General features: G+C 43.1%; 2 protein-coding genes across 5 annotated transcripts in view; both read left to right on the plus strand.

The window, feature by feature from the left end:
- AP1G1 (adaptor related protein complex 1 subunit gamma 1) overlaps window positions 1-5,517 on the plus strand; it is a 100,611-nt gene extending 95,094 nt beyond the window's left edge. For all 3 annotated transcript variants that reach the window (XM_002711697.6, XM_089320413.1, XM_089320412.1), the window contains one exon: window positions 1,390-5,517. In XM_002711697.6, the coding sequence (XP_002711743.1) occupies window positions 1,390-1,491 (102 nt within the window). In that variant the 3' untranslated portion in view covers window positions 1,492-5,517. The remainder of the gene's footprint in view (window positions 1-1,389) is intronic.
- Window positions 5,518-9,269: 3,752 nt separating this feature from the next.
- The window catches only part of PHLPP2 (PH domain and leucine rich repeat protein phosphatase 2), a 91,644-nt gene continuing 73,301 nt past the window's right edge, over window positions 9,270-27,612 (plus strand). For both annotated transcript variants that reach the window (XM_008257569.5, XM_089320419.1), the window contains exons 1-2: window positions 9,270-9,451; window positions 18,673-18,956. In XM_008257569.5, the coding sequence (XP_008255791.3) occupies window positions 9,353-9,451; window positions 18,673-18,956 (383 nt within the window). In that variant the 5' untranslated portion in view covers window positions 9,270-9,352. The remainder of the gene's footprint in view (window positions 9,452-18,672; window positions 18,957-27,612) is intronic.

The following is a 27,612-nucleotide window of genomic DNA, read 5'->3' on the forward strand; positions in this document are numbered from 1 at the left end:
ATAGAAAATAAAGGGAGTCCAAAGCCATCACATGGATTAATAGAATCTCACTAAAATGCAACTTTTAAAAATTTCTCTATTTGGGAGATGAAAGGTCTAATTTTTGGGCAGGGCATTGGAGACATTTAAATTCATATTGAAGTTGAAATCTGAGGTAAGAGCATTTGATGAGCCAGTGTGTTTATTTCCTTCAGTATCTATGAAATTAACAAAGATGGATACATTGTAAATAAAGCAGCTGAATGAAAAATAGAGTTAGGAACTGAAATTAAGTAATATTTCATTATATCATCTCAAGAAGTAAGGTGACTGTACTTAATGGTAATCTGTTGACTGATTTTTTTTCAAACAGATTTTGAGAATGAGTCAGGAAATTTCTTCACAATGAAAGATTCTCTAGTACTTCCTCACAGATACCAGTGTACTTTTTTCCTTTTGGATCACTCTGCCTTTCCTCTGCTTCTGTTTTGGGCATCTGCCAATAGCCCAAGGACAAATTCCTTTGAACATCTGATACATAGAGTAAAAATTTTCTTAGTGTATTAATTAGTGAAATCTGCCACATCAAGTTAAAAGTACTTAATACTTGAATTTTTTTAAAACTACTGCTACTATCTGTGAATTATTTTTCTTTTATGCCTTGGGAACAAAACAAGTTTCTGTTCACATATACTGTAGGTTTCTCAGATCAATCAACAGTGTATTTGAATGTAGAGCATAGATGAGCATGCATTGACCTAATTTTTCTAGCAACTTGGATACAGCAGCTGAATCGTTGGGAAAAGCATTCAGCAAGGATTACTAGGTAAAGGCTCCCAAGTGCTTCTGTTGCTCTAGTACAGTTCTAGGCAACCATGTGTTCCTGTTCCTCTGCTGGCCAGTTGATATTGGCTCAAAGCTGGGTTGTTAGGTAGTTTTTGTTGTTACTGTGTGTCATTTTTAAGAGACAGCTTTGCTTTAAAGTAGTTTGTTAACCTCTAAAATTAAAAGTCTTTGTGTGGACTGAAGATTTCTAGAGATTATTTATTTATTGGAAAGAGTTACAGAGAAGGAGAGCCAGAGAGAGAGAGAGATTAATCTTCCATCTGCTTGTTCACTCCCCAAATGGCCACAATGGCCGGAGCTGGGCTAATGTGAAGCCAGGAGTCAGGGGCTTTCTTCTTGGGCTCTGACGTGGGTGCAAGGGCCCAAGATCTTGGGCCATCTTCCACTGCTTTTCCAGGCACATTAGCAGGGATCTGTATTGCAAGTGGAGCAGCTGGCACTTGAACCAGCATCCATGTGGGATGCCAGTGCTGCAGGTGGTGGCTTTAGCTTCTGTGCCATGGTGCTGGCCCCAATTCTAGAGACTTTATTTCACTAATTTGAGATTCTTTTTTCCTCTTACAGCAACAGCTGCGAATGCGGATCAAGCTCACATATAATCACAAGGGCTCAGCAATGCAAGATTTAGCAGAAGTGAACAACTTTCCCCCTCAGTCCTGGCAATGAAGGCCTGGCACCATTCTTGTTCTTATTCTACTCAATCAAAGGAACTCTGGGAAGGACGTTGTGATTGCTGGCAAGTCCCCCCCCAACTGTACCATGGGCATGAGGAGCTGAAGAGAACTGTTGAGGAGGATTTTCCTGAAGTTACTGCTGACTTTGAAGCATTGTTAAAGACTAACGTCCTCTCCTCCACTGTTGAAGCTGGCTGCTTCTGGAGGCTACTTTGCACTCTCCTCCTCTCTCCCTTTTCCATACTTCTCCACCCTCCCACATTTACAGCCAGAATCCATGTTCCCTGGGCCCCTGAAGAAATAAGCAGCTGGTCTGGAGGAGAGGACTGAAATTCATGGCGAGAAAACACTCACTCTGTCTCTGCAGCAAAGAGTTGCCCTTTCTTTCTACTATTGTTTCTCGGTGGACTGGGCAAGGTGGGGTATTTATTCCTCACTAGCTGGGTTACCATCTTTAGGCGCTTTTTACATCTGGCATTCGGAATGGAAATGTAACAGTGGACATTAGGGAGCCCTGCCTTTTTCTACTGGTTCCCCCAATGTTTGAAAGAGGCATTAGGCTCCTGGTGGCCTTTCCTGTGCATTGCTGTATACACACAGACACACACATGTATGTACATTTGTTGTTGAGAACTGGTCAGACCTTGAGATGATTTGTAAACACTGGACAGATGCAGTAAAAGGAACTTTTGTCGAGATTTGGCATGAAGGATATGGTGCTCTATTTGTAATAGATACTTCCAAGGCTCTTCTAGCTCCCCTTTCTCTCCATTCTGTAGCTATAGTCATGAATACTCTCCGTGATTTTCAAAATCGAGTCCCCTTAAAATGCAAAGTGAAACTTTCTAAAAGTACTTTAATTAGTTATCAGTGACCCCATTCCCTTCACAGGTTTTGAAGTTTCCCCTAAGCCTGTGACTTGCCTGTTTGAACTGTGGTAAAGGAGTGGAAAGAGGAATCCACCAGTTCTAAAGATCAGACTCCCTAACAAAAGCAGCTCTACCCATAGGAAAAGTGAATATCAGACTTGGCCTGGAGCACGTTGGAGTCATCTTATCCATTACTCCAAACCTCCCTTTTTGTTTCCTGAGCCTGGCTTGGACCTTGGCATTCCATTTGAATTCCTTCTTCTAACTGGAACATTTGTGTTGTATCTGTAACACTGGCACTGAAATAAAGACCACACACTTAAAGAACTCTTTCCTATATCGTACTTTATGGTGTTGGAATGAAGCCTTGTAGCTTCCTTGCCCCTATGTCAGAGAAAGTCTTATGGACACCATAGGGTAGGAATATAATTTTGTGAGTTTGAGAACTTGGTCTCTTGGAAGAGATCAGTCTTATGAATATCTGCATTAAAGATTTGAGGTTTTTAAACTAGTGAGAGTGCCGAGTGCTTTTTAGAAAGGATCCTTGTGTTTTCAAACCTTAAAGTTGAGTTGTGCATGTTGAATATACTGTGTATGTTCAGGTATACAGGCGTTTTGTTTTATATACTGAAAAGAGAATGTGAGGCCCACCTTGCTCTTACAATCATTACTGTATTGAGTACAGTAGAGTGACTACTTTGGCTTCAGACTGAAACCTGGATACAAATACCCTTTTTCCCTCCATTTTGCAAAGCCTTTATTTAAAATCTTCAGTGTTTTGTCAAATCTAGCTCTGTATCAGATGCTAGCCTATTCCTAACATTTGACAAACTGGAGGTGAACTAAAGGCTCCAAAGGGAAAACCTTCTGGTCTTACTAATATATAAGAGCAAGATCTGCTAAAATTTATGCCACTGGGTAAATGATGGCCGAGTCAAAACCAGATTATTATCTCTTGAATAGTTCTCAGCAAATTAAGGGTGGACTCGTGCTTATTTCAGACAGCCGCTCTGCCTGTGCAATGAAAAATAGCCTTTTCAAACTTTCTTTGCAGACTGATTTCACTGGATGGATATTTAATGCTGTGAAATGTGATAGGATTAACATAATATTGGTGGATTTCTTGAATAGAATTTGTCTTAACATTCCTCTTTGTGTAGAGGCTTTATTTTCTCTCTTACATTTGTAGCTAACCAGCTCAGGTTTTCCTAGTTGAACTGAGTTGAATCTCTGAAGAAATCTGCTCAACACCATGCTATCAGTGCTAGCTAATGGAGCAGAAGGGGCAAAGCATCTCGCTGGGTGATCATAGTTTTGAGTTAGAGTTAGTGGTCATCCGTGGCTTTGTCTAGAAGGAATAAAATATGGCCTTAACACAAAGGGTGCTGCGTAGACTAGGAATGACTTTCAGAGACTGAACCTGAGCACCATACTGAAGGACTAGCAGCCAAATAACTGCCTAGGATACTGATGGTGGTGAAGACTGTTTCAAACGATTGGATCTTTGAAAGCTTCAGCGTGCCTTAGTTTCTAGGATCAGAATTACTTCTCTTCTCACTTGGCCTTGCAGCTAAAAGGAGAAATCCCTTAATTTCTGTAAACACTTGCACATTTCAGCAATTCCTTTCCCAAGTATAACTATTTAAGGGGGAGCGCATTTGGATGAATTCACAACTTCAGAGCCATTATGAGAAAGGAGCGATTTCCATGGCTGTTGAATAACCCCGGGGTGATAGGCAGTGAGCCCTCAGACACTTCCTCCAACAATTTCACCTGCACTTGTACCTCATTATTTCCCTCTTCCACAGTAGTTTGTATCCTGATTTCCCCTGACCCCTCACCTCCAGTAATCTTAAGGGAGAATTCATCGAAGTAATCTCAAATAACTGTCGGATGGGTGCTCTCCCCAAAAAGCTTCTCCCGCAATGCTTTGGTGCTGTTACCTTGAGGTGGTTTGGACAGTCATGGAAGTTTTGCGCTGTGTATAGTGATCATCTGTTAATGTTAAGGTCTTTCTCGTTTAAAGAAACATTCCTCAGTGTAAAGTTTGGGAGGAGATTTCTTTCCTCTTGCTAGGTTAAAAGTGTGGTTTGTGCCCCTTGTTTGTCCCCTGCATATATGCAAATAGACTTAAAACTGTCCAGGACTAATGATTGGAATATTTTCACCTACCAAATAACATGCTTTCCATTGTTACGTCCTTCTAGAACAGGTGGAAAGGTAAAGGATACTGCTTTTGAGGCTCAGCTTATTATCTTCTTCATTGGAAAATTTTTGGGCCATGAGAACTAGGGGAAAGAATGAATTTGAATGTTTTATTTTTTTCCCCTAGTGAATGTATTATAACCACAGTGTCCTAAACAGAGCGAGCGAGCGAGCAAGCGATTGAGAGAGCGAGCGAAAAGTAGAAATTCACAAACTTTGTGGTTGGGGCAATGGTTGTACATGTCCGTATTTACGTTTGGGAGTGGGGAGGATAATCTAAGAATTACTCAAAAAGTCCTGAAGTTTGAAATACTCTTAATCATCTTTGGCTCAGGAGGGTGGAGCTGCTTTTAGAACTGGAAGTGAGTAACTTTCTCAAGCAATAGCAGTGAGCGGGGTCCCATCAACAAGGTTCCAGGACTTGGAACACTAACCCAGAAGAAAACGTGGAGAAGCAGCTTGCACAGTTGCTTTGTGAACGTCCATGAGACTGATTCTGGCTTCAAGATGGAGCATTGGAGTTGTTTGTTTTTTGAACCTGCATTTGCGCTTTGTGTGTTTTGTTTTTGTTTTCTCTCTGGAGCCTCATTGGAAAGGGCTTCTGTACTCTTTCCTTTGGAAGCTCCCTATTTGTTCCTGTAAAGTCCCTTTTCTTTCATAATGTTGTAAGTTACATTTTCATTCAGCCCCATCACATCTTCTTTACTGTAAAAATATTAAAAGCTGTTTCCAAGTGGGACAGCTAATGAAGTTCTAATTATTGCAGACATATTTTTGAGATGTAAAAAAAATTAAAAAATGGTAAGTCTTAGAGGTGAGTGAGGTATAAAATGGATGTAAACATTTACATGGGATGCATTAGAATTCTGTGTGTATTGTCTTTTGGTTGAAACAAATTATGAACAGTGACTAATAATAAAAAGTCAATACTCAATGATTTAAAATTTTGTATTCTTGCTTCTTATAAGTGAATTAGAAGCCTTGAATGAATTCTTTCTCTAGAGCTTTGAACTAAACTTACTGACTTGTTAATGTTCCTTATATACAGAGGCGTCATCAAGAGAGGAATGTAAAGCAATTGAAAATCTTGTAGGTGTTACAGTGAAAAAGTCTTCAGCACATGTTCACCTTCATGTTCACCTTCTCCGCAGTTGAATTGACAAGACAAATCATCAAGATGAAATGCACAGGAAGGGTGGTTGTGGAGTTTTAGTTATAACTTGTTTTGGGAATTGTTCAAGTATATCTGTGACTGGAAAGAGATTTGACTCAAATGAGTTCTAGATTATGGTCTAATTAGAGTTCCTTTTTTGTGAATTTTTTTCTGGAGGTTGGAAGGTTTAGGTTTTCTGTTACTCTGGTGATCCCTGACAGTTCTTGATTGAGAAGGGGAGGATGAAATACTTCCCTGATTGAAGGGTGAACACCTTGGCCATTATCTAGTTTGTGCAGAAGTGCCCTTTGGCGCTGTTTGATAAGCAACATTTCTATAATCCTCCCTTACATATGGCTTAGCGAAAATTCATCTTTAATATTAAATTTAGTTGACACTTTATGTGTAATTAGATGAAAATGTAAATGTTATAACACAAAAGTTTAGCCAGTAATAGACTCCAGACGTTACTTAACAACACTGATAAATTGTGCTCAGATTTGAACTTCATTATGAAAGACTGAATTTTTATCATTTCTTTTTTTCTTTCTTTCTTTCTTTTTTTTTTTTTTTTATTTTGACAGGCAGAGTTAGAGAGTGAGAAAGGTCTTCCTTCCATTGGTTCATCCTCCACACGGCCACTACGGTTGGCGCACTGCGCTGATCCGAAGCCAGGAGCCAGGTGCTTCCTCCTGGTCTCCCATGCGGGTGCAGGGCCCAAACACTTGGGCCATCCTCCACTGCCTTCCCAGGTCACAGCAGAGAGCTGGCCTGGAAGAGGGGCAACCAGGACAGAAAAGGTGCCCCAACCGGGACTAGAACCTGAGTGGCGGCGCCAGCCTTTATCATTTATTTCTATGCTATATGCTCCTCATAGTTGTCTCCATATTCAAAAACTACAAGTGTTCAAGAAAAAATTTTCTTCAGACTGAAACGGTACATACTTCCTGTTTGTTAGAAAACAAAATGGGAAATAACAAAACTGCTCAGGAGAGTAATAAGGGGTTTAGGCGTAATGATGACTGTTATCATTAAGGGAGAAGGAACTACATATAAGTAAGTAAATGTGAAACTTCTGTTGAGATTTGGTAGACTTGAGCCTTCTCTAGATTTCCTTCCATTTTTGCAGTGAAGTGTGGGCACGTGTGTGCAGTGCTTGAGTGCTGGGAAGGTGGAAGCTGCTCTAGGAAGGATACAGAGAAGAGGCATTCTAATGACTTCTGTCTCTTGGCTTGATCCAAAGAGTGATTTTTGTAATGATGAACCTGCAGTGAGGGCAGATGGGTTTTTGCATAAAAAAATCCCAGAGGAATTTATTTTTAGGGTTAGCCTCAGCTGTTTACCATTTCCAGAAATTGTAGTTACGTAACCTATGGCATACATAAATGCACACTGCCTTCAACATATTCATGGACAGCATGAATATGTGACCTTTGAAACAAAGTATAAAATGTTAATGGCAGTAACATGATCTGAAAACTCAGGATCAACTGGTTGTTAACTTTTGAATTGGATCTTGGGTCATGGGGATGTTTAAGAGTAGCTACATTATAATCCCCTGAAACATTTGGGCTGGTGCCCCCCCCCCCCCGCCCCATTTTGACAAAGGTACTACTGCTGCCAATATGAAAAAGTGGTAAGTACATAACTTAAACCTATGCTTTTATTCTGAATTGGTGCTTTAGCCTGCTATCCTGTTAATTAAGCCAGACACTGACCAGTGCTATTCCTCAGCACGAGTACTCAAAGGATAATCCTGCCCAGATCTTTTCTTGTTGGGTAATCAACCAAGAGTTGCTCATGGGATCTGGGAAAGGTACTACATGGTACCCCCAAGAAGCTAGCTTGTAGAAACACTCTGAAACACATTTTTCTGTCAAGCTTGCTTCCATCTCCATACTGGTACCTATCCCTTATATACCAGGGTTCTTTCTATACAAAATCTGTAAGCTCTGAAATGGGAATCCAGCTACCTTGTATAGCTTATTGAAAGTAACTTCCAGGTAGAAGGAAAATCCGGAAGGCAGACAACCTAAGAGCGCTTTTCACCTTACTTAGAGACAAGTCATTTTTAGAAAATTACTTACTTGAAAGAGTGACAGGGGAGGGCAGAAGGAGATGTGTTTTCTATCCACTGGTCCCCTCCCCAAATGGCCACAACAGCCAGCTCTCCATCCAGGTCTCCTAGAAGGGTGGCAGGGGGCCCATCTGCTGCTTCCCTAGGCACATTGGCAAGAAGCTGTGTCAGAACAGCTGGGACTTGAACTAGCATTCCAGTATGCGTGTGGGCATCCCCAATGGCAGCTTAACCTCTGTACCACCAGTGTGCTCGCCTGGGCATTGGCTTCTGTCTTTGCCCAGCCCCAGCTATTGTCAGCATTTGAAATAAATACCTCCCGACAGATACCTCAGGAATACAAACTACTTTGTTAGATTCCAAACTCTCTTGTGTTCTAAGCCATCAATTACAATCTTCTAGACATATAGTTGGTCTGGTCTGGGAGAGGCAAGCTGAAGCAGTGAATAACAGGTGATACCATCTTCAGCAATTACTCAAAAGTCAAGAAATTAGTGTTTTTCTTTTTTTCCTGAATTCCTGGTTGAAAATTGAACACCTGTTAAGAGGGGACGATCTGGAAATTCAGAAGTCTAGAAGCCTTTTAAGGAAAAAATTAGGAAGAATACTTTTTGAGAAACTGAGTGAATCCTGAATTTGGAACTTAAGAACTATAACGGCCACTCTGAGTCTCAGCTGTGTGCCAGGCATTTTGTAAGCATTGTTCACTTAATCTCCAGGATAACTAGTAGGCAAATATTAATCTCCATTTCACGGCTAAAGAACCGAAGGCTTAGATCAAGTGACTTGCACATCGGTATAGATCTAACAAGCGGGGGAGCTGTGATTCGGACTCAGGCTGGCTCCAGAGCTGGCCCGCAGGCCACAAAACTACCCTCACCGCAGGAACTACGGGCAAGGAAACGAACTTTTAAATTTTCTTAACTAGCCTTGCAGATTACAAAATGGCTCACAGGCCAGGAATAGGATTCTGATCATCTTTGCTCATTCTGAGCAGAAGAGGTTGTTAAACTGTGGCTGGGAAGCACGCTGACGTCTTGCATCTGAGGTTGGGCAGAACTGGCTGAAGGTCGAGAACGTCCCTCCCTCGTGAGTATTCTCGACAGTTCGTACAGCCCCCTTCCAAGTGTGAAGCAGAAAACCGTCGTGTGGAGCGAAGTCACACGAGCCACTCGCGGCGGGCGACCGCGTCCTGTCCCGACTGACAGGTGCAAGCCCACCAGACGCTTCCTCCATCCGCGAGGTTCAGCGCCGGCAGCGGTCGCCCTGCGCCCTCAGTCCCCCAGACCCTAGGCGGCCGGCAGCCCAGGCCCGGCCCTGCGGCGGGGCCAGGCTCCGCCCGCCCGGGCCTCGGCCGCTCCTCGGCCGGGATGCGGCTCAGCTGCCGCGCCCGCAGCGACGCAAGGCCGGCAGGGGCCGCGGGGGCGGGGCCTGGGGCGGGCCCGGGGCGGGGCCCGCGGGGGGCGGGGCCGCCGGCTGCTCGCGCGCGCCGCCGAAGCTCCGCGCGCCGTCGCGCCGGCCCGGCGTCCCTGTGAAGCCTCGGCCGCCGATGGGGGAGGTGGAGCCGGGGCCCGCGGGCCCGCTGGAGCCCCCGGAGCCGCCTGAGGCGCCCGCGATCCGCCAGCCGGGAGGGATCCGGGTCCTGAAGGTGAGGCGGACGAACCGGCGGGCGGGCCGGGGAGGGGATCCTAGAGGGCAGAGGCCGCCCCCGCCCCGCGCGGTCCCCGAGGCAGCCGGCGACCCCCGCCCCGCGTCAGGCTGTCGGCTGCGACGCCCCACAGCCCCACTCTCTCGGCCGGGGGCGCCGCGGCCCCTGCCGAGGCCTCCGCGTCGCTCCCCCGCCGAGGCCTCGGCCGCCTCCGTCCCTGTCGCTGCCCATCCTTGGCCGCGCGCCGCCAGCCCCGCAGGCCCACGCCTCCGAGCCACCGGCTGCCGCCCCCCGGGCCTGCCTCAGTCGCCCCTGGGCCCCGGGGGCCGGCGCCGGGGGGCTCCGAGGGCCGACCGCTCCCGGCGCGGGAGCGGGGCTGGAAGTACGCAGAGCTCTCCCCGGACACCTGAAGACATCACCCCAGCGGGAGGATGGCGGCGGTGATTGGCCGGTGCTGCGGGGTGCTCGGGGCCGCGCGGCCGGAGCGGGCACTCTCGGCCCTCGGGGTTTGCTACCCAACTTAGGACCCGGCGCCGGCTCGCGGACGCCGGCGGGGAGCGCGCCCCGCCCCGCCCCGCCGGGCAGGAGAACCCCGGGACGAGCCGCTCCGCGGGGACTCGCCGGGCGCGTCGCGCGGGGGAGCCGGGGCCGGGCCGAAGGGGCGCTCCTGCGTGCGGGAGCCGGCCGGCGACCCGGCGGGACGGGGCTGGGGGAGCCGTTATGCAACAGGCAGCCGGTGGGGCTGGGGCGGGGGGCAGGAACTGGGGAGTGGGAGGCTGTGGAGATGGATGCGGGCTGGGAGGCAGAGGCGGCTTGGAGATGATGGCTGGAAGTTTCGGCGTACCAGGAATGTCCAAGGTGGGGAGAGGACAGTGCAGATGGTTAAAGGGAGTGGTTGTGGGAAGCTCACTGGGCGGAGTTTGCTACTAGCCTTTGGAATAGTTGCTGAGAAATTTTTCTGTAGGTCAAATGTGTGAACGAGGTGTCCTTCGGAGGTGGAATGGGATTCCTTCTAGAGTTAAGGAAGAGAGAGCGAGCGAGCGACAGGATTTGAAACTTGCCACAGGGAAGGAAGAAAGGAAATTTGTGTCTTTCAGAAATACTGTGGGAAACAGGGAGAACACATGATGCTCAAGAATGCATTAATCCTTGTTAATTGGGATTGTGGTTGAGCAATATTGTGTTATTAAGATTATTATTAAGTTAGGATTATTAGGACATCCCCCAAATGGACTCTCTCTCTCTCTCTCAAATAGTTATGATAGATCTGTGAATCCATGAAACATTGCATAGACTATAATTCTGTAGAATGGGAAACATTTTCTCCTGCTTTTATCTCCCAGTCTTAACACAGGGACTTAAATAGCTTTTCATAGTTTAACTCTGACTTCTGTATAAGCCTTCTACCTGTTTATTGGTATTTATATAATATATAATATTGGTATTTATGAAAGTGTCAATTGTGGATAAACAGAATACAGAATTTCCTCTGGCCTGGCTTACTAGGAAATGCCCTAGAAGATAAACAGCTTTGGACTTTTTGGTAACAACTGTTTTTGGTGATGGAGTGAGTTGTGAGAGGAAACTTAATTGAGACATGAGGACCTTTATTGAAGACAGACTACCACTGGTTCCCTCATGTTCCAATCTGGGGACCATTAGAGACATTCCAGTAGTTGGTGTTGATTACCATACTGAGCTCCTGCTGTGGGAGGCATCTCTTGTTTTATTGCGGCTAGTATAGCTCTCCAAGTAAAGGCTAATGTAACTTAGCCTATATAAGTTGGCTAGATTAGGTCAAGGTCCATCTGCATGAGGTTTTGGAAAATTTTGTTAAAAATATGATTTCAGGTTTATTTAGCAAATTGCTAATGCATAGATTAATAAGTTTTTCAGATGCTTTCTATAGTTTTGAGATTTGTTTGTTTATTTCTTGTTCAATCTGTAGAAGATAAGAAGTTACAACTAATCTAGTTGGTGGTGTAAAATTCACTTAAGGTTTTATCAAAATTGTGTATATTGTTTTTTTTTTTTTTTTTTTTGACAGGCAGAGTGGACAGAGAGAGAAAGGTCTTCCTTTGCCGTTGGTTCACCCTCCAATGGCCGCCGCTGCAGCCGGCGCACCGCACTGATCCGATGGCAGGAGCCAGGATCCAGGTGCTTTTCCTGGTCTCCCATGGGGTGCAGGGCCCAAGCACCTGGGCCATCCTCCACTGCACTCCCTGGCCATAGCAGAGAGCTGGCCTGGAAGAGGGGCAACCGGGACAGAATCCGGCGCCCTGACCGGGACTAGAACCCGGTGTGCCGGCGCCGCAAGGTGGAGGATTAGCCTATTGAGCCACGGCGCCGGCCCAAAATTGTGTATATTGTTTTAAACAATACTAAAAAATTTTAAAGAACTGACATTTTTCATCCTTTATCTCGTCCCACTCCTCCACCACTCACTTCCAGAATATTCTATAACATGCATATTTTCAGAGGTGAGCCCATGTTTCAAAGTTTTGAATGCAGAAACATCTTCTAGGAACATTTTCTACCTTAAACTATTTTCCATTCTAAGAAAACTGAGTTGCTAAATCCTATTTTTACCATAGATATCTTATTCTTAATTGTATGTATATGAGTGTTTAATAGTCTATCACCTTTGACCTCATCATAGGCCTCATATATTATCTTTAGGTTCAGAGAGTTAGAAGTTAATGAAACAGCCGGCGCCGCGGCTCACTAGGCTAATCCTCCGCCTTGCGGCACTGGCACACCGGGTTCTAGTCCCGGTCGGGGTGCCGGATTCTGTCCCGGTTGCCCCTCTTCCAGGCCAGCTCTCTGCTGTGGCCAGGGAGTGCAGTGGAGGATGGCCCAAGTGCTTGGGCCCTGCACCCCATGGGAGACCAGGAGAAGTACCTGGCTCCTGCCATCGGATCAGCGTGGTGCGCCAGCCGCGGCGGCCATTGGAGGGTGAACCAACGGCAAAAGGAAGACCTTTCTCTGTCTCTCTCTCTCTCACTGTCCACTCTGCCTGTCAAAAAAAAAAAAAAAAAAAAAAGTTAATGAAACAGTGGGTGTTTAGTTCATGGCTTACTCTAAGATGTTTTGCTTTCTAGAACAATCTTTCAATCTTAACTGTACTCTTTATACACTAACTTGATGTGAGAGATGGTTATAGTTGTGTTGTTTTTTTAGATAGGTTTGTGAAAACAGTTCTTAATTAAGAATTGAGGAGAAAATACAGTGTTCTCAGTCTAGCAGTTCCAGTGGAATGGTGATTCTAAAAGCTGAAGGCAGCTCAGGGAACAGTGTCATCAGCAGTGCTGGCTGCTAAGAAGTCTTTTCCAGCAATCACCTGATGTGTTAGACAGGGGAGCAGCACGTTCTTGAGAAGAAGGGAGAAGTAGGGACTAGTAATAGCCAAACAGTCCATCTAGACCGCTGCTGTAAGACTGCTTGGCTTATGATGCAGACCTTTTAAATGATCAGGTTGGAGAGAGGATACCTACTGAAGTTCTGTTGCAGCAGGCCATTGTCATGGGGTGGAGACATCATGTAGACTGGAGACAGATCTTTTGTGGTAAATGATGACCAACAACACACAGTTTTGATCATGTGAAGTTCCTTAAGGGATTTAGTCTATTTTTAAAAGATTAATTTATGTGAAAGAGCAATAGAGAAAGCAAGGGAGAGAACAAGTAGAGATCTTCCACCCCACATGGCTGTAACAGCAAGGTCTGGGCCAGGCCAAATCCAGGAGCTGGGAACTCCACCCTGGTTTCGCGTATGGGTGGCCCAAGTATTTGGGCCATCTGCCACTGCTGCTTTCTCAAGGGAAATGAATCGGAAATGGAGCAACTGGGACTCAAACTAACGCTCCAATATAGGATGCAATTGTAGAAGCAGCATCTTAACCTGCTATGTCACAGTGCTGGTCCCGAGGAATTTAGTTTTAAGGGAAATAAGAGCATAGGGAAAAATATCATGAATGATCTGACGTATTACTTCCTGGGGACTTTCTTGACTTTTCTGAGATTGGGCCATTATTTGACCTTAGAAACTTTCTTTAAAGAGAGGTGGTTTGTGTAATAGTGTGTGCTCATTCATTTTTCTCCATTGAGTTCAGAATTCAGTTTCTTTTACTTTTTTCCATAATTATTTTGGTAAATGTTTTTTCATTTTTATTTATTTGAGAGGAAGAGTGAGACTGAAAGGAGAGGGAGATACTGAGACATTGAGATTGGGATCTTCCGTCTACTGGTTATTTCCCTATATGCTCACAACATCAGGGGCTGAGCCATGCTGAAGTCAAAAGCCAAGAAATCCATCTGGGTCTCCCAGGGGGGTGGCAGGGACTCAGGACTTGAGTGATAATAGCATTAGAAGCCAAAGTGGGTGTGTAACCTGACCCCAGGCATTCATGGATACTGGTGTCTAAGCAGTGGTAGTGCCTACCTCCAGATTCTTTGTTACTATACTGTGTAGATTACGATTTTCAGATGGATCAGTAAATCTTTTCCAATGATTTTATAAAAGGAATAGTTAAAATCAACCATGGAGTGGCCATTGAGTCTAGCAGTTAAGACTCCCACATAAGGGTAGGTATTGTGCGCAGGTTATGCTGCTGCTTGGGACATCCACAACCCACGTTGGAGTGCCTGGCATCAAGACCCACCTTCACTTCCAGTTCAGTTTCCTTTAATGCACACCCTGGGAGGCAGCAGGTGATGACGCAGCTGCCATCCATGTGGGAGACCCAGATGGGGTTCCTGGTGGCTGATTTCAGCCTGGCCCAGCCTGGGCATTTGGGGAGTGAACCTGCAGGTGGAAGATGTCTGTTTCTCTGTCTTTCTGCCTTTCAAATAAATAAAAGTAATAAATAAACTTTGGGAGAAAAAAAAGATACCAGAATTCTGTGTTGGGTTTGATACTTAGCTCTGACTCCTCACTCTAGCTTTCTGCAAATGAGGACACTGGGAGACAGTGGTAATGGTTCAAGTGATTGGATTCCTGCCAACCACATGGGAGACCTGGATTGAGCTTTGGCCCCTGCCATTGTAAGCATTTGAAGAGTGAACCAGTGGATGCAAGTGCTCTCTTTGTTTCTAAACAACAACAACAACAACCAGTGCTTAACTTATTAAGTGGCACCAATATGATGGCCCTTGTGTTTATGACACACACACTTGGCGGCTGTTCGTTCAATCTGAAGTAGTCAGTGTTGAGGAAATGTGCTTGAAGTGATGAGAGACCAAGTTCCCACTTGTAGCAGGGCTTTAATCCCTTTTCTCTGAAGTTAGAATGAATAATAATCCTCATGGTTTTGAGCAGGTGTACTCAAATCCCCCAAGATCCACAAAATGCTACATCTACATCTACCTGTGTTATCCTACATTTGAACTGTGAGTCTCTTTTCATCCTTGTTTTTTTCCCTTCCCATGTGAGAATACTTGCTAACTTTTCCTTGCCCCCTTTTTTACAGACTTTAGAAATATAATTTTAAGTGCCAAAATTACCCTCAACTATCTCATCTCAATAATTATAAAAATATCTGTATTTAATTTTTTATTTATTTGAAAAGAGATAATTTTTAAAGAGATTTTCCATTCGCTGGTTTGCTCCCCAGATGGCCACAATGGCCAGGGCTAGGCCAGGACGAGGCCAAGCCAAAGCTAGGAGCCAGAAGCTTCTTTGGCTGCCACATGCGTGGCAGGAGCCGAAGCACCTGGGCCGTCTTCTGCTGTTTTGTCGGGCATGTTAGCAGGGAGCTAGATTGGAAGTGGAGCAGCTAGGACTCAAACCAGCGCTCATAGGGGATACCAGTATCTACCACTTGATTTATTCATAGGTATTTCAATTTCAGTTTCCCAGTAAGAAATATTAGTGCAACAGTGTTTTTTTTTGTTTTTTTTTTTTGTTTTTTTTTTTTTTTAAGATTTTTATTTATTTGAAATGCAGTCATCTGGTGAATGAACCAACGGATGGAAGATTGATCTCTCTCTTTCTGTCTCTTATTCTCTGTGTAACTCTGACTTTCAAATAAACAAAATTTTAAAAAAGCAGAGTTAGAGGGAGAGACAGAGATCTTCCATCCACTGGCTCACTCCCCAAATGACTGCAAAAGCTGGGGTTGAGTGAGGACGAAGCCAAGAGCCCATTTCTGCTTCTGGGTCTCATGTGTTGATAGGGGCCCAAGGACTTGGCCCATCCTCCACTGTTTTCCCAGGAACATTAGTGGGGAGCTGCATCAGAAGTGGAGCAGCCAGGTCTTGAACTGGCGCCCATATGGAATGCCAGTGGGCATACCAGGCAATGGCTTAACTCACCATACCACAGTGCCAGCAGTGGAACTATATTTATTCTCTTTCATATTGTAGCTGATAGAGAGGAAAGATATAGGCTTCTTTACAAAAAATGGAGATTTTTCCCAGGTTTGTTCAGCTTCTTGCAGGGGTTAATTGAGCTGAAGTATAAATTGGGAATACATTTCTGTAATATCAGTTGACTTGTGCATACATCTCTACACCAGTCTGTGTTAAGACATAATAGGTTGTCTGTGGAAGAGAGGAAGAAATAGCAAATAAATAATGAAAACCCATTGTCAAACACATACATTAAAAGTATGTTCGGGGCTAGCGCTGTGGTTCCATATGGGTACCAGTTTGATTTCTGGCTGGTCCACTTGTGATCCAGCTCTCTGCTATGGCCTGGGAAAGCAGTAGAAGATGGCTCAAGTCCTTGGGCCCCGTACCTGCGTGGGAGACCCGGAAGAAGCTCCTGGCTCCTGGCTTTGAATCAGCGTAGCTCCAACTGTTGCGGTTATCTGGGGAGTGAACCAGCAGATTGAAGACCTCTCTCTGCCTCTGCCTCTCAAATAAACAAATAAACCTTAAAAAAAAAAAGAAAAGAAAAGAAAAGAAAAAAGTATGTTCTAGGTAAAGAAGCTCTACTGAGGAGAAAGTCATTAATTCTTTCTAGATTGGAGGAGGGGAGAATGGGGAAGGGAGAGGAGGACATGGAAGTTTCTGTAGATAGGGTGATACCTGAGTAGAGTTTTGAAGAATAACTCATGTAGACAAGATGGTGAAGGACATTGCAGACAAGTCACAGAAATGTGTAATCATTGGTGTGTTTGGGTGTTTGCAAATAGTTGGTTATGACTGAAGGATATGGGGAAAGAAACTGCAGAGGTTGGTTAGTGTGATTGTCCGTGGAAATTCCTTTTTTAAATTAAAACAGAAATGACCTGTCATTAACATAGAGTAGGGAAACATTGAATTTGAGAATCTTACCTTTTTTTTTTTTTAGATTTATTTATTTATTTGAAAGAGTTACACAGAGAGAGGAGAGGCAGAGAGAAAGGTCTTCCATCCGCTGGTTCACTCCCCAGATGGCCACAACGGCTGGAGCTGAGCTGATCAGGAGCCAGGAGCCAGGAGCTTCTTCTGGGTCTCCCATACAGGTGCAGGGGCCCAAGGACTTGGGACATTTTCTGCTGTTTTCCTAGGCCGTAGCAGAGAGCTGGATAGGAAGTGGAGCAGCTGTGTCTCGAACCAGTTCCCATATGGGATGCCAGCACTTCAGGGCAGGGCGTTAACCCACTGCACCACAGTGCCAACCCCAAGAAACTTGTTATATTGGCTGTTTTTACCTTGAGATAACTTGATGTCACAATGTGTGTATGAATTTCACATGCCAGAGTTGTTGAATGCAGTAGTAATTCTTTTGAAACATTAAAGCAATGGAGAGAATATTTGTGTTTTTGTATTGATACTGTCCTTATTTCAGATATGAGGCAGAGGGTTAGAATCCTTGAGAAACTTAATATTTGCATAAAGAGATACTCAGAAATTTTTGTCAGTTGTGACATTGTTTCCGGCATGAAAAATTGGAGACTAAATCCCATCAACAGGCTAGTGAGTAAGTTATATTGTATTCATAAAATGGAATATTATTCAAATGAATGAACTTTGTGTATTAGCATAGTTGCATTTCTGAGTATGTTGAACTAAATAAAATTGCAAGGTGAAACTTAAGTATGTTGAAGTTTAAGTTTTACATCAGGTAAAACAGTACTAAGTATATACTCTTACTGTCTTTGTAAGTCTAGTTTATAGTATATGGCAAACAAAATGCTTGGAATGGTAAGTACCAAATACAGTGGTGTGTTTATTTCTGGAGAAAGAAAGGAAGGAGATGCCAGATAGCCACAGCTGTGTATCTAGGAATGTTTTGGATACATGTGTGTTCCTTAGAGTAATGATAGCAGCTAAATGTGGCAAAATACTAAAATTTGTGCAAGTTGGATAGTTGGTACAAAGGTGGGTTTTTTTTTTTTGTTTGTTTTTTTAAGATTTATTTATTTGAAAGGCAGAGTTACAGAGAGGCAGAGGTAGAGAGAGAGAGAGGTCTTCCATCTGCTGGTTCACTCTCTAAATGGCCACAGTGGCCTAGCTCTGGTTAATCCTAAGCCAGGAGCCAGTGGCTTCTTCTGGGTTTCCCATGTCGGTGCAGGGACCCAAGGACTTGGCCATCTTCTGCTGCTTTCCCAGGCTACAGCAGAGAGCTGGATTGGAGGTGGAGCAGCTGGTGTCCATATGGGATGCTGGCCCTGAAGGCAGGGGCTTTACCTGTTGTGCCACAGTGCTGGCTCCTGTTTTGTTATCCTTGATGCTTTTCTGTAAAAGAGAGGGTCAGAGTAGTTGATAGATTGATGTGTGAGAATCTAGTAGTAAGTTATCTATGTTAGGAATGGGCAGGTGGAGGTTGATGTGGTACAGTGAGTTTAGCTGTGGTTTGCAGTGCTGGCATCCCATATCTAAGCACCGATTCAAGTCCTGGCTTCTCTGCTTCCGATCGAGGTACCCACTAATGTGCCTGGGAAGGCAAGAGAAGATTTTCCAAGTACTTGGGCCTCTGCCACCTGTGTGGGAGATCCAGATGGAGTTTTTGTTTTTTGTCTTTGGCCTAGCCCAGACCTGGCTGTTGTATACATTTGGGAAGTGAACCAACTGGTGGAAGGTCTCTTTATCTCACTCTCTGTCTCTCTCTCTCTCTGCCTTTCAAATAAATAAATAATTAAATAATTTAAAAAAATGGGCAAATGCTGAGGGATCCACAGCAGGAGGGGATACTTAAGTGAAATGTTAGTGAATATAAAGTAGGGAGGTGATGACAGAACTTGTCTAACTCAGTCAGACATTCTGGCTAATTTCTTTCTCATGGTATTTTTTTAGAGAAATATGAAACGCAATGGAAGCAGAAGTTGTTTGACTAGGAGAAGTAGGTTTGGTTCTCGAGAAAGAGACTGGCTGAGAGAAGATGTGAAGAGAGGCTGCGTTTACCTGTATGGCGCAGAGACCAGCACTGCCACTACAGCCACCGCCTCCTCTACTTCCTGCTCCTCCTCCTCCTCTGACTTACATCTTGTCCTTTGCACAGTGGAGACACCAGCGTCAGAAATATGTGCTGGAGAGGGAAGAGAAAGTCTATATATACAGCTTCATGGAGACCTGGTCAGGTGAGGTTTGAGTTTTAACACTCTAATTCTACTGTAACATAAATTGTTTGTGTTTCTGCTTAGAAGTTAGCATTGTAATCATGCTGGGAATGATGTCGATTGGGAATGATGAGGACTGAAAAAATGTTATCCTCTAAATGCTGAGTTTATGATTCTTGAATTTAAAAACTATCAGTAAAGAAAAATTAGAGGGTTTTTTTTAAAATTTGGAATGGGTCATAGGTGAGGTATCTAAATTTAAAATAAATGTTTTAACAGTTAATTTTTCTGAAAAGTAGAGAGAACTAAATAGAAATTTATAAAAGGTTAGAGATTGAGCAGTAAGCCCTGTCTTCTCCATTTCCTGACTTCTCAGATATTCTCAGATATTTCTATGGAGAAAGTTGTTATTACTAGATTTTTATAGAATCAAGGATATTTTATGCAATTATAAATGTATATATTTGCTAACACATGACTATGTGTTTCTACTTCTCTATATAAAAACTAACGGTGCTATATGCAACATATTGTTGATTTAATATCCCTTAGTGATCTTTGCCTATTAATAGCTATATAGTTATCATTTATTTAATGACTGCAATAGTATTCCATTTTATGAGTCTACCATAATTTTAGCCCACCTCCAATTAACGGACATTCAATTTGTTACTAATTTTTTACTACTACAAATGGTTCTGCACTGCATATCCTGTTTCTCGTGATAGCTGTCATATATAGGGATCTGTCTTTAGGTTAAACTCCTGGTAGTGGAGTTTACGAGAATTGTAATTTTGACAGATACGTCAAATTCCTTTTCATAGAAGTTATATCTCCATCAAAAATGATAAAAGTGTATCTGTTTCCCCTTCAAAATGTGTTAATACTATATTTTATATAGAAATAGACAGATTCTCATGCATAACACATACCTGCTTGTAAATAGAAATGATTGTTGAGAGTTTTTAAATTAGAGAATGATTTCAAGAAAATCTTTTTCCAGGCCTAGTGACTTGGATTTTTGCAAATCTAGTCGGAATTTTTTTTTTTAATTTTCATTTCTTTCGAAGAATGAAGCTGAACATGTTTTCACTGGCTTAAAACCATTCATGTCCTAAAACTTTTCTATACACATGTGAAGAAGAATGTTCTTGTAGTATTCTTAAACTGTACGTATGAACTCTTTGATTCAGTTATTTTTTTTAAAGAGCACTATGAGTTCTTTGAATTAGACATGATAATAGCTCTTTAAATGCCCCACCAATTTGTTTTTTCCTCTGCTTCCTGTTCCCAGTAATAAAAAATGTCTTGAAACAGAATTCAAAGCTGTAAGGTTGACAGTGAGAAAGGAAGCTCCCAGTTATACCTTGAAAGTGTGATAATAGTAACACCTTTAGCTGAGTTAAAAATTTGATGTCCTTTTTTTAAAGTGTAAATTGAGGTTTGCTGTGTGTTTTAGAATTTGGACTAATTCTTGAGAAAGTAGATTAGCATTTGAATGTTTTCCTTGTTCACCAGTTAACTACCTTTCCTAAATCCATTTGTAAAACAAAAGGATCAGACTGGGTGATCCTTAGGCTTTTCTAAATCTGAACACTGATTCTGATCTAATTTTATCAGGTGGGAAGTCTTGACCTAGATTGTAGCTGGTAGTGATTGATTGAGTTCACTTATTTAAGCATATGACTAATTCATTTATATACCAATGATTACTTCTACACATAATTTAGAAATATGGGGAAAACCCTGCTGGAACTGGTTTGCTAACACTAGTTGTATAATTAGTTAAGTATCCAAATGTGGTATAGTTTATTTACTATCTAAACTGTACTTAGAGAATGTGTCTTTAGTCCTGTAGCTTTGATAATTTATAATGAAATAATTCTTTGAAGATACAGTTGATTAGCAAATAATGAAAACACTGCTGAACTGTTTGAAGGAATATATTTTCATTGCCAGACAGGAGCTCAAGAACTCTTAATCCTGCTAAGACAGTGATGCTGATGCAGATGCTGACAGATTGCAGCCAGTGCTAAGCATTTCTTTGTGCCAGTCAGTCTGCTTTATGCATATTTTCTTAAAAATCCTCCCAATAACTTCAAGGGAAGTAGTGTAATTCCTTTGAATTGGTGAAAATTGAGACTTTAAGAGAACTCTGGTAACCCACGCAAGGTCAGGCAGATGCTGCCAGGCAGTTGGAAATACCTAAATCATTCAAGATAGATGATGGACTTCATTCTAAGTAACAGCTCTCTGGAAGAGAAGTAGGCACAGCAGTAACCCTTACTCAGTTTCATTGTTTTAGCTTATTTCAAGATCTTTCTTAGGTCTGTTACTCAGCTATTAATTGTTCAGTCTTAGATTATCTAATTAGAGGAGAGGGTACTTTTTCATCATGGCCCTTTATAAGATAATTGACAATCTATGGCATTATCTTTTTTAAAAGAACCTTATTTGCTGATTACTGATGTATAATATGTATTCATTGAAGAAATTATGAGAACTGAAAAAGTAGGAAGAGAAAACAGTATTCAGTTACACTTTTTTAAATGATGTATTTATTTATTTGAAAGGCAGAGTTAGAGAGAGGCAGAGGGAAAGCGGTCTTCCATCTGCTGGCTCATTCCCCAGATGGCCACAACTGCCGGAGCTGCACTGATCTGAAGCCAGGAGCCAGGAGCTTCCTCCAGGTCTCCCAAGCGGGTGCAGGGGCCCAAGGACTTGTGCCATCTTGTACTGCTTTCCCAGGCCATAGCAGAGAGCTGGATTGGAAGTGAAGCATCTGGAAATCAAATTGGCACCCACATGGGATGCCTGCACTGAGGTGGTGGGTTTACCCACTATACCACATCGCTGGGCCCCCAGTTACTTATTGGTGATGGAACAAATGCATAAGCCTTAGCCATTCTTGCTCACTGCCCAAAAGATAGATAAACAATGGAATTTATTCCTTGCCTTTGAATCTCAATTGGGTCTCATACCCCATTGCCTTCATACCCCACCCCTCCATGGCACCTGAAAGACCAGTTATTGGAATGCCTGAAAGACCAGTCCAGTTATTCACCTCTGCCTGCTGTCCCCTACCCCCACCCCCATCCGTAGCCCTCCTCCCATCTATTCCATCATGTGTCACCCACCTCTACGAATTTATTTTATCTGAATAAATTCATTCTGTCCCTAAATTCATACACTGCCTCCTCTCTATTCTGCGCCTTTTTTCCTAACACTCATGCTTTATGTAGATTACTTCATTTAATCATCATAACAGTCTTGTTAGATGAATTTTGTTCTCTTCATAGCTAAAGAAAACAAAATTAAGCATCTCACCTGAGAGTAGTCAGCTAGTAAGAGGTGGAACTGAAGTTTGAACCTGGGCATTCTGATACGAGATTCCATTCCCTTAACCTATAGTGGTGACATCCCCCCCGCCACATACTTCTTAATAATTACATAATTGAGCTCATAACCATATATTCAATTTTATATCCTGTCTATTTCACTTAATAGATCATTTTACTTTCATTGTATCATTAAAAATTCTTTAGACTCTAGTTTTAATAGACAAAGAATATATTGTTTTATGGATATATATACTATCTGTTGCTTACAAATAGAGAAATAAAATGCAATAATGGTTGAAAGGTTGGATTTTAGAATAAGAGTGTGTGGGTTCAAATCCAGCCTTTGATAGTTACTATGCCAGTTATATAGTGCTTTGTGCCTCAGTGATGGAGGATGATAATTTTTGTATTATTGAGTTGTTTGGAGGATTAAATTAATTATATAGGTTATGAAGATTTTATGTTATGAAGATTATATGTTATGGATTTTTTATTTTATTTTTATATTTTATATTATATTTTATATTAATTATATGTTATGAAGATCTTATGTTATGAAGATTATGTTATGGATTTTTTATTTTATTTTATTTTTATTTGGATGGCAGAGTTACAGAGAAAGAAAGAGGGAGAGAGAGAGGTCTTCCATCCACTGATTCACTCCTCAAATGGCTACAACAGCTGGGGCTTGCCAGGCTGAAGCCAACAGTCAGGAGCTTCTTCTGTTCTCCCACATTGGGTGCAGGGGCCCGAGAACTTGGGCTGTCCTCCACTGCTTTCCCAGAAACATTAGCAGGGAGCTGGATGGGAAGTGGAGAAGCCGTGATTCTACTGGCACCCAAGTGGGATGCCAGCTCTACAGATGGAGACTTAACCTGTTACGTCACAGCACTGATTCAGTGAATTGACGCTTGTAAAATAATGCTGCTTATACTGTCTACTTAGGGAGCTTGTTGAAATACAGATTCAGATTGAGAAGGGTAGGGCCCGAGATTGTGTGTTTCTGTTAAGTTCTGAAGTGATGTGCTGTAGTTCATAGCAAGGAAGTAAAATAGTTAGAAAGATGTATGATTTTTTTTTTAAGATTTATTTTATTTATTTGAAAGCTGGAGTTACAGAGAGAGGTAGAGACAGACAGAGAGAGAAATCTTGCATCTACTGGTTCATTCCCCAAATGGCTGTAATGGCCAGGGCTGGGCCAGGCCAAAACCAGGAAGTTCTTCCTGGTCTCGCACGTGGGTGCAAGGCCTCAAGGACTTGGGCCATCCTCCCTTGCTTTCCCAGGTGTATTAGCAGGCAGTTAGATCAGAAGTGGAGCAGCTGGGACTTGAACTGACACCCATATGGGATGCCAGCACTGCAGGCTGGGGTTTTAACCCCCCGTGCCACAGCACCGCCCCATGGCTTCTAATAAATGCTCAGTCAGCATTACCATTTGGTTTGTTTCAGTCATTCAGCTCCCAGAAGTAGTGTTGTGTGTTGACTCATCCAGTGCCATGAATCTTCACATTGCCAGTTTCCTTAGTGTAGGTCGTGGAAATGGGATTCCTGAGACTAAAATTACCCTGTTTTCTCTGAATCACTCCACTGCTTCTTTCCTTTTGTCCATTATGGACTTGTCACTTTAGTATAACTCAAAGATTATTAATATATAGAAATTTAACATGTGAAGGTACTAATGAAACTGAGTTACCCAACCCAACGTGCTCTACCTAGCTCAACACTCTGGCCCTCCCACTTCCATCTGGTAATAAATCTGGTAATAAGTGCAGAGACAGGATTCTTTGGTTTTCACAACTGCTGGGAAGAGTTACTGGTAGTTATGGGGGCAAAGACCAAAAGAGGCTTAATATCTTCATGTATGGGGCAAAACAAAGAGTTGTTTTCGCAAAACCAAGAATGTTCCAACTGGGTATCAATGAAACTGTTTCCCTTTGATTTATAATTGTGACAAAGGCCCAAAGAATTTAGGTAGAACCTGAAGCTGACTGGTGATAAGGTTTCTTTTTTTTTTTTTTAAAGGTTTATTTTATTTATTTGAAAGGCAGAGTTACAGCAGAGGTGCAGAGGCAGAGAGGGAGGGAGAGAGGGAGGGAGGGAGGAAGGGAGGAAGGTCAGAAAGGTCTTCCATCTTCTGGTTCACTCCCAGATGGCCCCAAAGGCCAGCGAAGCCAGAAGTCAGGAGCTTCTTCTGTGTCTTCACGCAGATGCAGGGTCTTAAGGACTCGGCCCATCTTCCACAGCTTTCCCAGGCCATAGCAGAGAACCGGATCAGAAGTGGAGCAGCCGGGTCTCGAACTGGCACCCATATAGGATGCTGGCACTGTCATACTGCAGGTAGCAGGTTTACCTGCTGTGCCACAGCGCCAGCCCCATGATAGGGTTTCAACTGGGGCACAAGTGTCTTGCCTCCCTATCTACTTCTCCTTACAATATTTGCCCTCTCTTTTTCTCTTGAGGGATTTAAGTAATAAATGATTGATTGAGAAGCTCAGGGTAAGCATTGCCTTCATGTGTTAAAGGGTGTGGACCCTAACAAGACTGCCCTTCAGATTTTAGCTGTGCTTTGAGGGGCCCCTGTACTTGGACCAACTGCCTACAAATCTGGGATTTCCCATGACCCGCTGAGCTTCAGTAATTCACTGAAAAGTATTGTATTTACAATGAAAGTTTAGTATAAAAGGTACAAATCTAAACCAGTCAACTGAAATGACACATGTGGAGAGGACTAGAAGGGTCCTAAATGTAGAACTTCTGTGCCCTTCCTCTGTGGAAACAGAACCTGTCACCTGCCTGGCACATCGAACTGTTCAGTGACCAGGGAATCTCCACTGAATTTCAGTAGTGTTTTTATTGTGGTTTCTCTATGAAGACATGTCGACTGAATCATTGATGTTATTGAGCTCAATCTGTAGTCCTCTTTGCTCCCCCTACAGACCAGGTTGACTCAAAGCTCCCAGCACTCTAATTTTACATGGTTGATCTTTCTGGTGACCAGCCTCTGTCTGAGTCATCTCATCTTGGCATAAATGAAAGACGTGATCCAGCGGCCTCCAGTGTAACAAAGACTCTCCCATTTCTCAGGAAATTCTAAGGATTTAGACTCTTTCTCCCAGGACAAGTGCTAGTCATATTATTTGTTATAGACAGTGAAATATGGTAATTTAGAAACAAATTTTTAGGTTCCTTGGTACAAGTCATTTATGAAGTGCTTTGAGCTCTCTTCTTCAAAAATGGCATTTGTAAAATAATGTGGTTTACATAAGATACTAGGTTTTGTTTTTTCTTTTAAGATTGATTTATTTATTTGAAAGTTAGAGTTACACAGAGAGAGAGAGGCAGAGAGAGAGAGAGAGAGAGAGAGAGAGAGAGAGAGAGAGAGAGAAAGAGGTCTTCCATCTGATGGTTCACTCCCCAGATGACCGCAATGGCCAGAGCTGCGCTGGTCAGGAGCCAGGAGCTTCCTCTGGGTCTCCCACATGGGTGCAGGGGCCCAAGGACTTGGGCCATCTTCTACTGCTTTCCCAGGCCATAGAAGAGAGCTGGATCAGAAGTAGAGCAGCCAGGACTCGAACCAGCACCCATATGGATGCTGGCATTGCAGGAAGTGACTTTACACGCTACACTACAGTGCTGGCTCTAAAATACTAGGTTTTATAATGAAATATATACAGCTTCAAACTCTGATGTCATGTATTTATTGTGTAACTCTCTGAACCTCATTTTCAAAAGTCATAATTTTGTAATACCCTAAACAGTTTCAATAGAGTATCCGATATAAAGGACAACCAATGAACTATCCTTATTCTTGCTACATGTATTGTTACCTGCATTGTTGATTTTAGCATTTGAAGATTTTACCATTACAAGTGGGGAGAGATTGAATTTTAATTTGAGTTTTATGCAGAGAATGCTTCTGTATGTTGTTAGGGATTGTGATATTATGTACAAGGGTGTGTGCTTTTGTTTGCCTGGTAGGGGTGGGCATTTGGCCTAGTGGGATACCTGGGTTATATTCCTGCTCAGGCTCCTGACTGCAGTTTTTTGCTAATGTGAACCCTGGGAGGCAGTGGTGATGACTAAAATATTTGGATTATACCACCCACTAGGAGAATGTGTTCTCTCCTGGCCTCTGCCTGGCCTTTATGGGCATTTTGAATAGTGAACCAGCAGATGGCAGCTTTCTGTCTCTCAAAAGGTTTTTTTTTTTTTTTTTTTTTTTTAATAGAAGTTCATGGAGAGAAAGAGAGCACATTTTCTTTCTTTCTTTTTTATAGAAAGCCTTTGTTTGATAAATATAAATTTGTTAAGTACAACTTTTGGATTATAGTGGGTCTTCCCCCATACCTGCCCTCCTACCCCCAAACCATCCTACCTCCTACTCCCTCTCCCTTCCCATTCTTTTTTTTTTTTTTTTTTTTTTTTTTTTTTTGACAGGCAGAGTGGACAGTGAGAGAGAGAGACAGAGAGAGAAAGGTCTTCCTTAGCCGTTGGTTCACCCTCCAATGGCCGCCGCTGCAGCCGGCGCACCGCGCTGATCTGATGGCAGGAGCCAGGAGCCAGGTGCTTTTCCTGGTCTCCCATGGGGTGCAGGGCCCAAGCACCTGGGCCATCCTCCACTGCACTCCCTGGCCATAGCAGAGAGCTGGCCTGGAAGAGGGGCAACCGGGACAGAATCCGGCGCCCCGACCGGGACTAGAACCCGGTGTGCCGGCGCCGCAAGGCGGAGGATTAGCCTATTGAGCCACGGCGCCGGCTCTCCCTTCCCATTCTTCATTAAGATTCATTTTCAGTTATCTTTATATACAGAAGATCAACTCTATACTAAGTAAAGATTTCAACAGTTTGCACCCACACAAAGTATAAAGTACTGTTTGAAGACTAGTTTTACCGTTAATTTTCATAGTACAACACATTAAGGACAGATGTCCTGGGGCCAGTGCAGTGGGTTAACGACCTGGCCTGAAGCGCCAGCATCCTACATGGGCACCGGTTCAAGACCCGGCTGCTCCACTTCTACTGCCTGGGAAAGCAGTAGAAGATGGCCCAAGTCCTTGGGTCCCTGCACCTATGTGGGAGACCCTGAAGAATCTCCTGTCTCCTGCCTTCGGATCAGCACAGCTCTGGCCATTGTGGCCAACTGGGGAGTGAAACATCAGAAGGAAGACCTCTTTCTCTCTCTCTCTGCCTCTCTTCTCTCTGTGTAACTCTGACTTTCAAATTAATAAATAAAAAAAATCTAAAAAAATTTTTTTTTAAAAAGGACAGATGTCCTACATGGGGAGCAAGTGCACAGTGACTCCTGTTGTTGATTTAACAATTGACACTCTTTATTT

This window comes from Oryctolagus cuniculus, chromosome 18 (assembly GCF_051225735.1).
Source record: "Oryctolagus cuniculus isolate XC-2025 breed Fujian yellow rabbit chromosome 18, ASM5122573v1, whole genome shotgun sequence".
NCBI classification, from domain to species: domain Eukaryota; kingdom Metazoa; phylum Chordata; class Mammalia; order Lagomorpha; family Leporidae; genus Oryctolagus; species Oryctolagus cuniculus.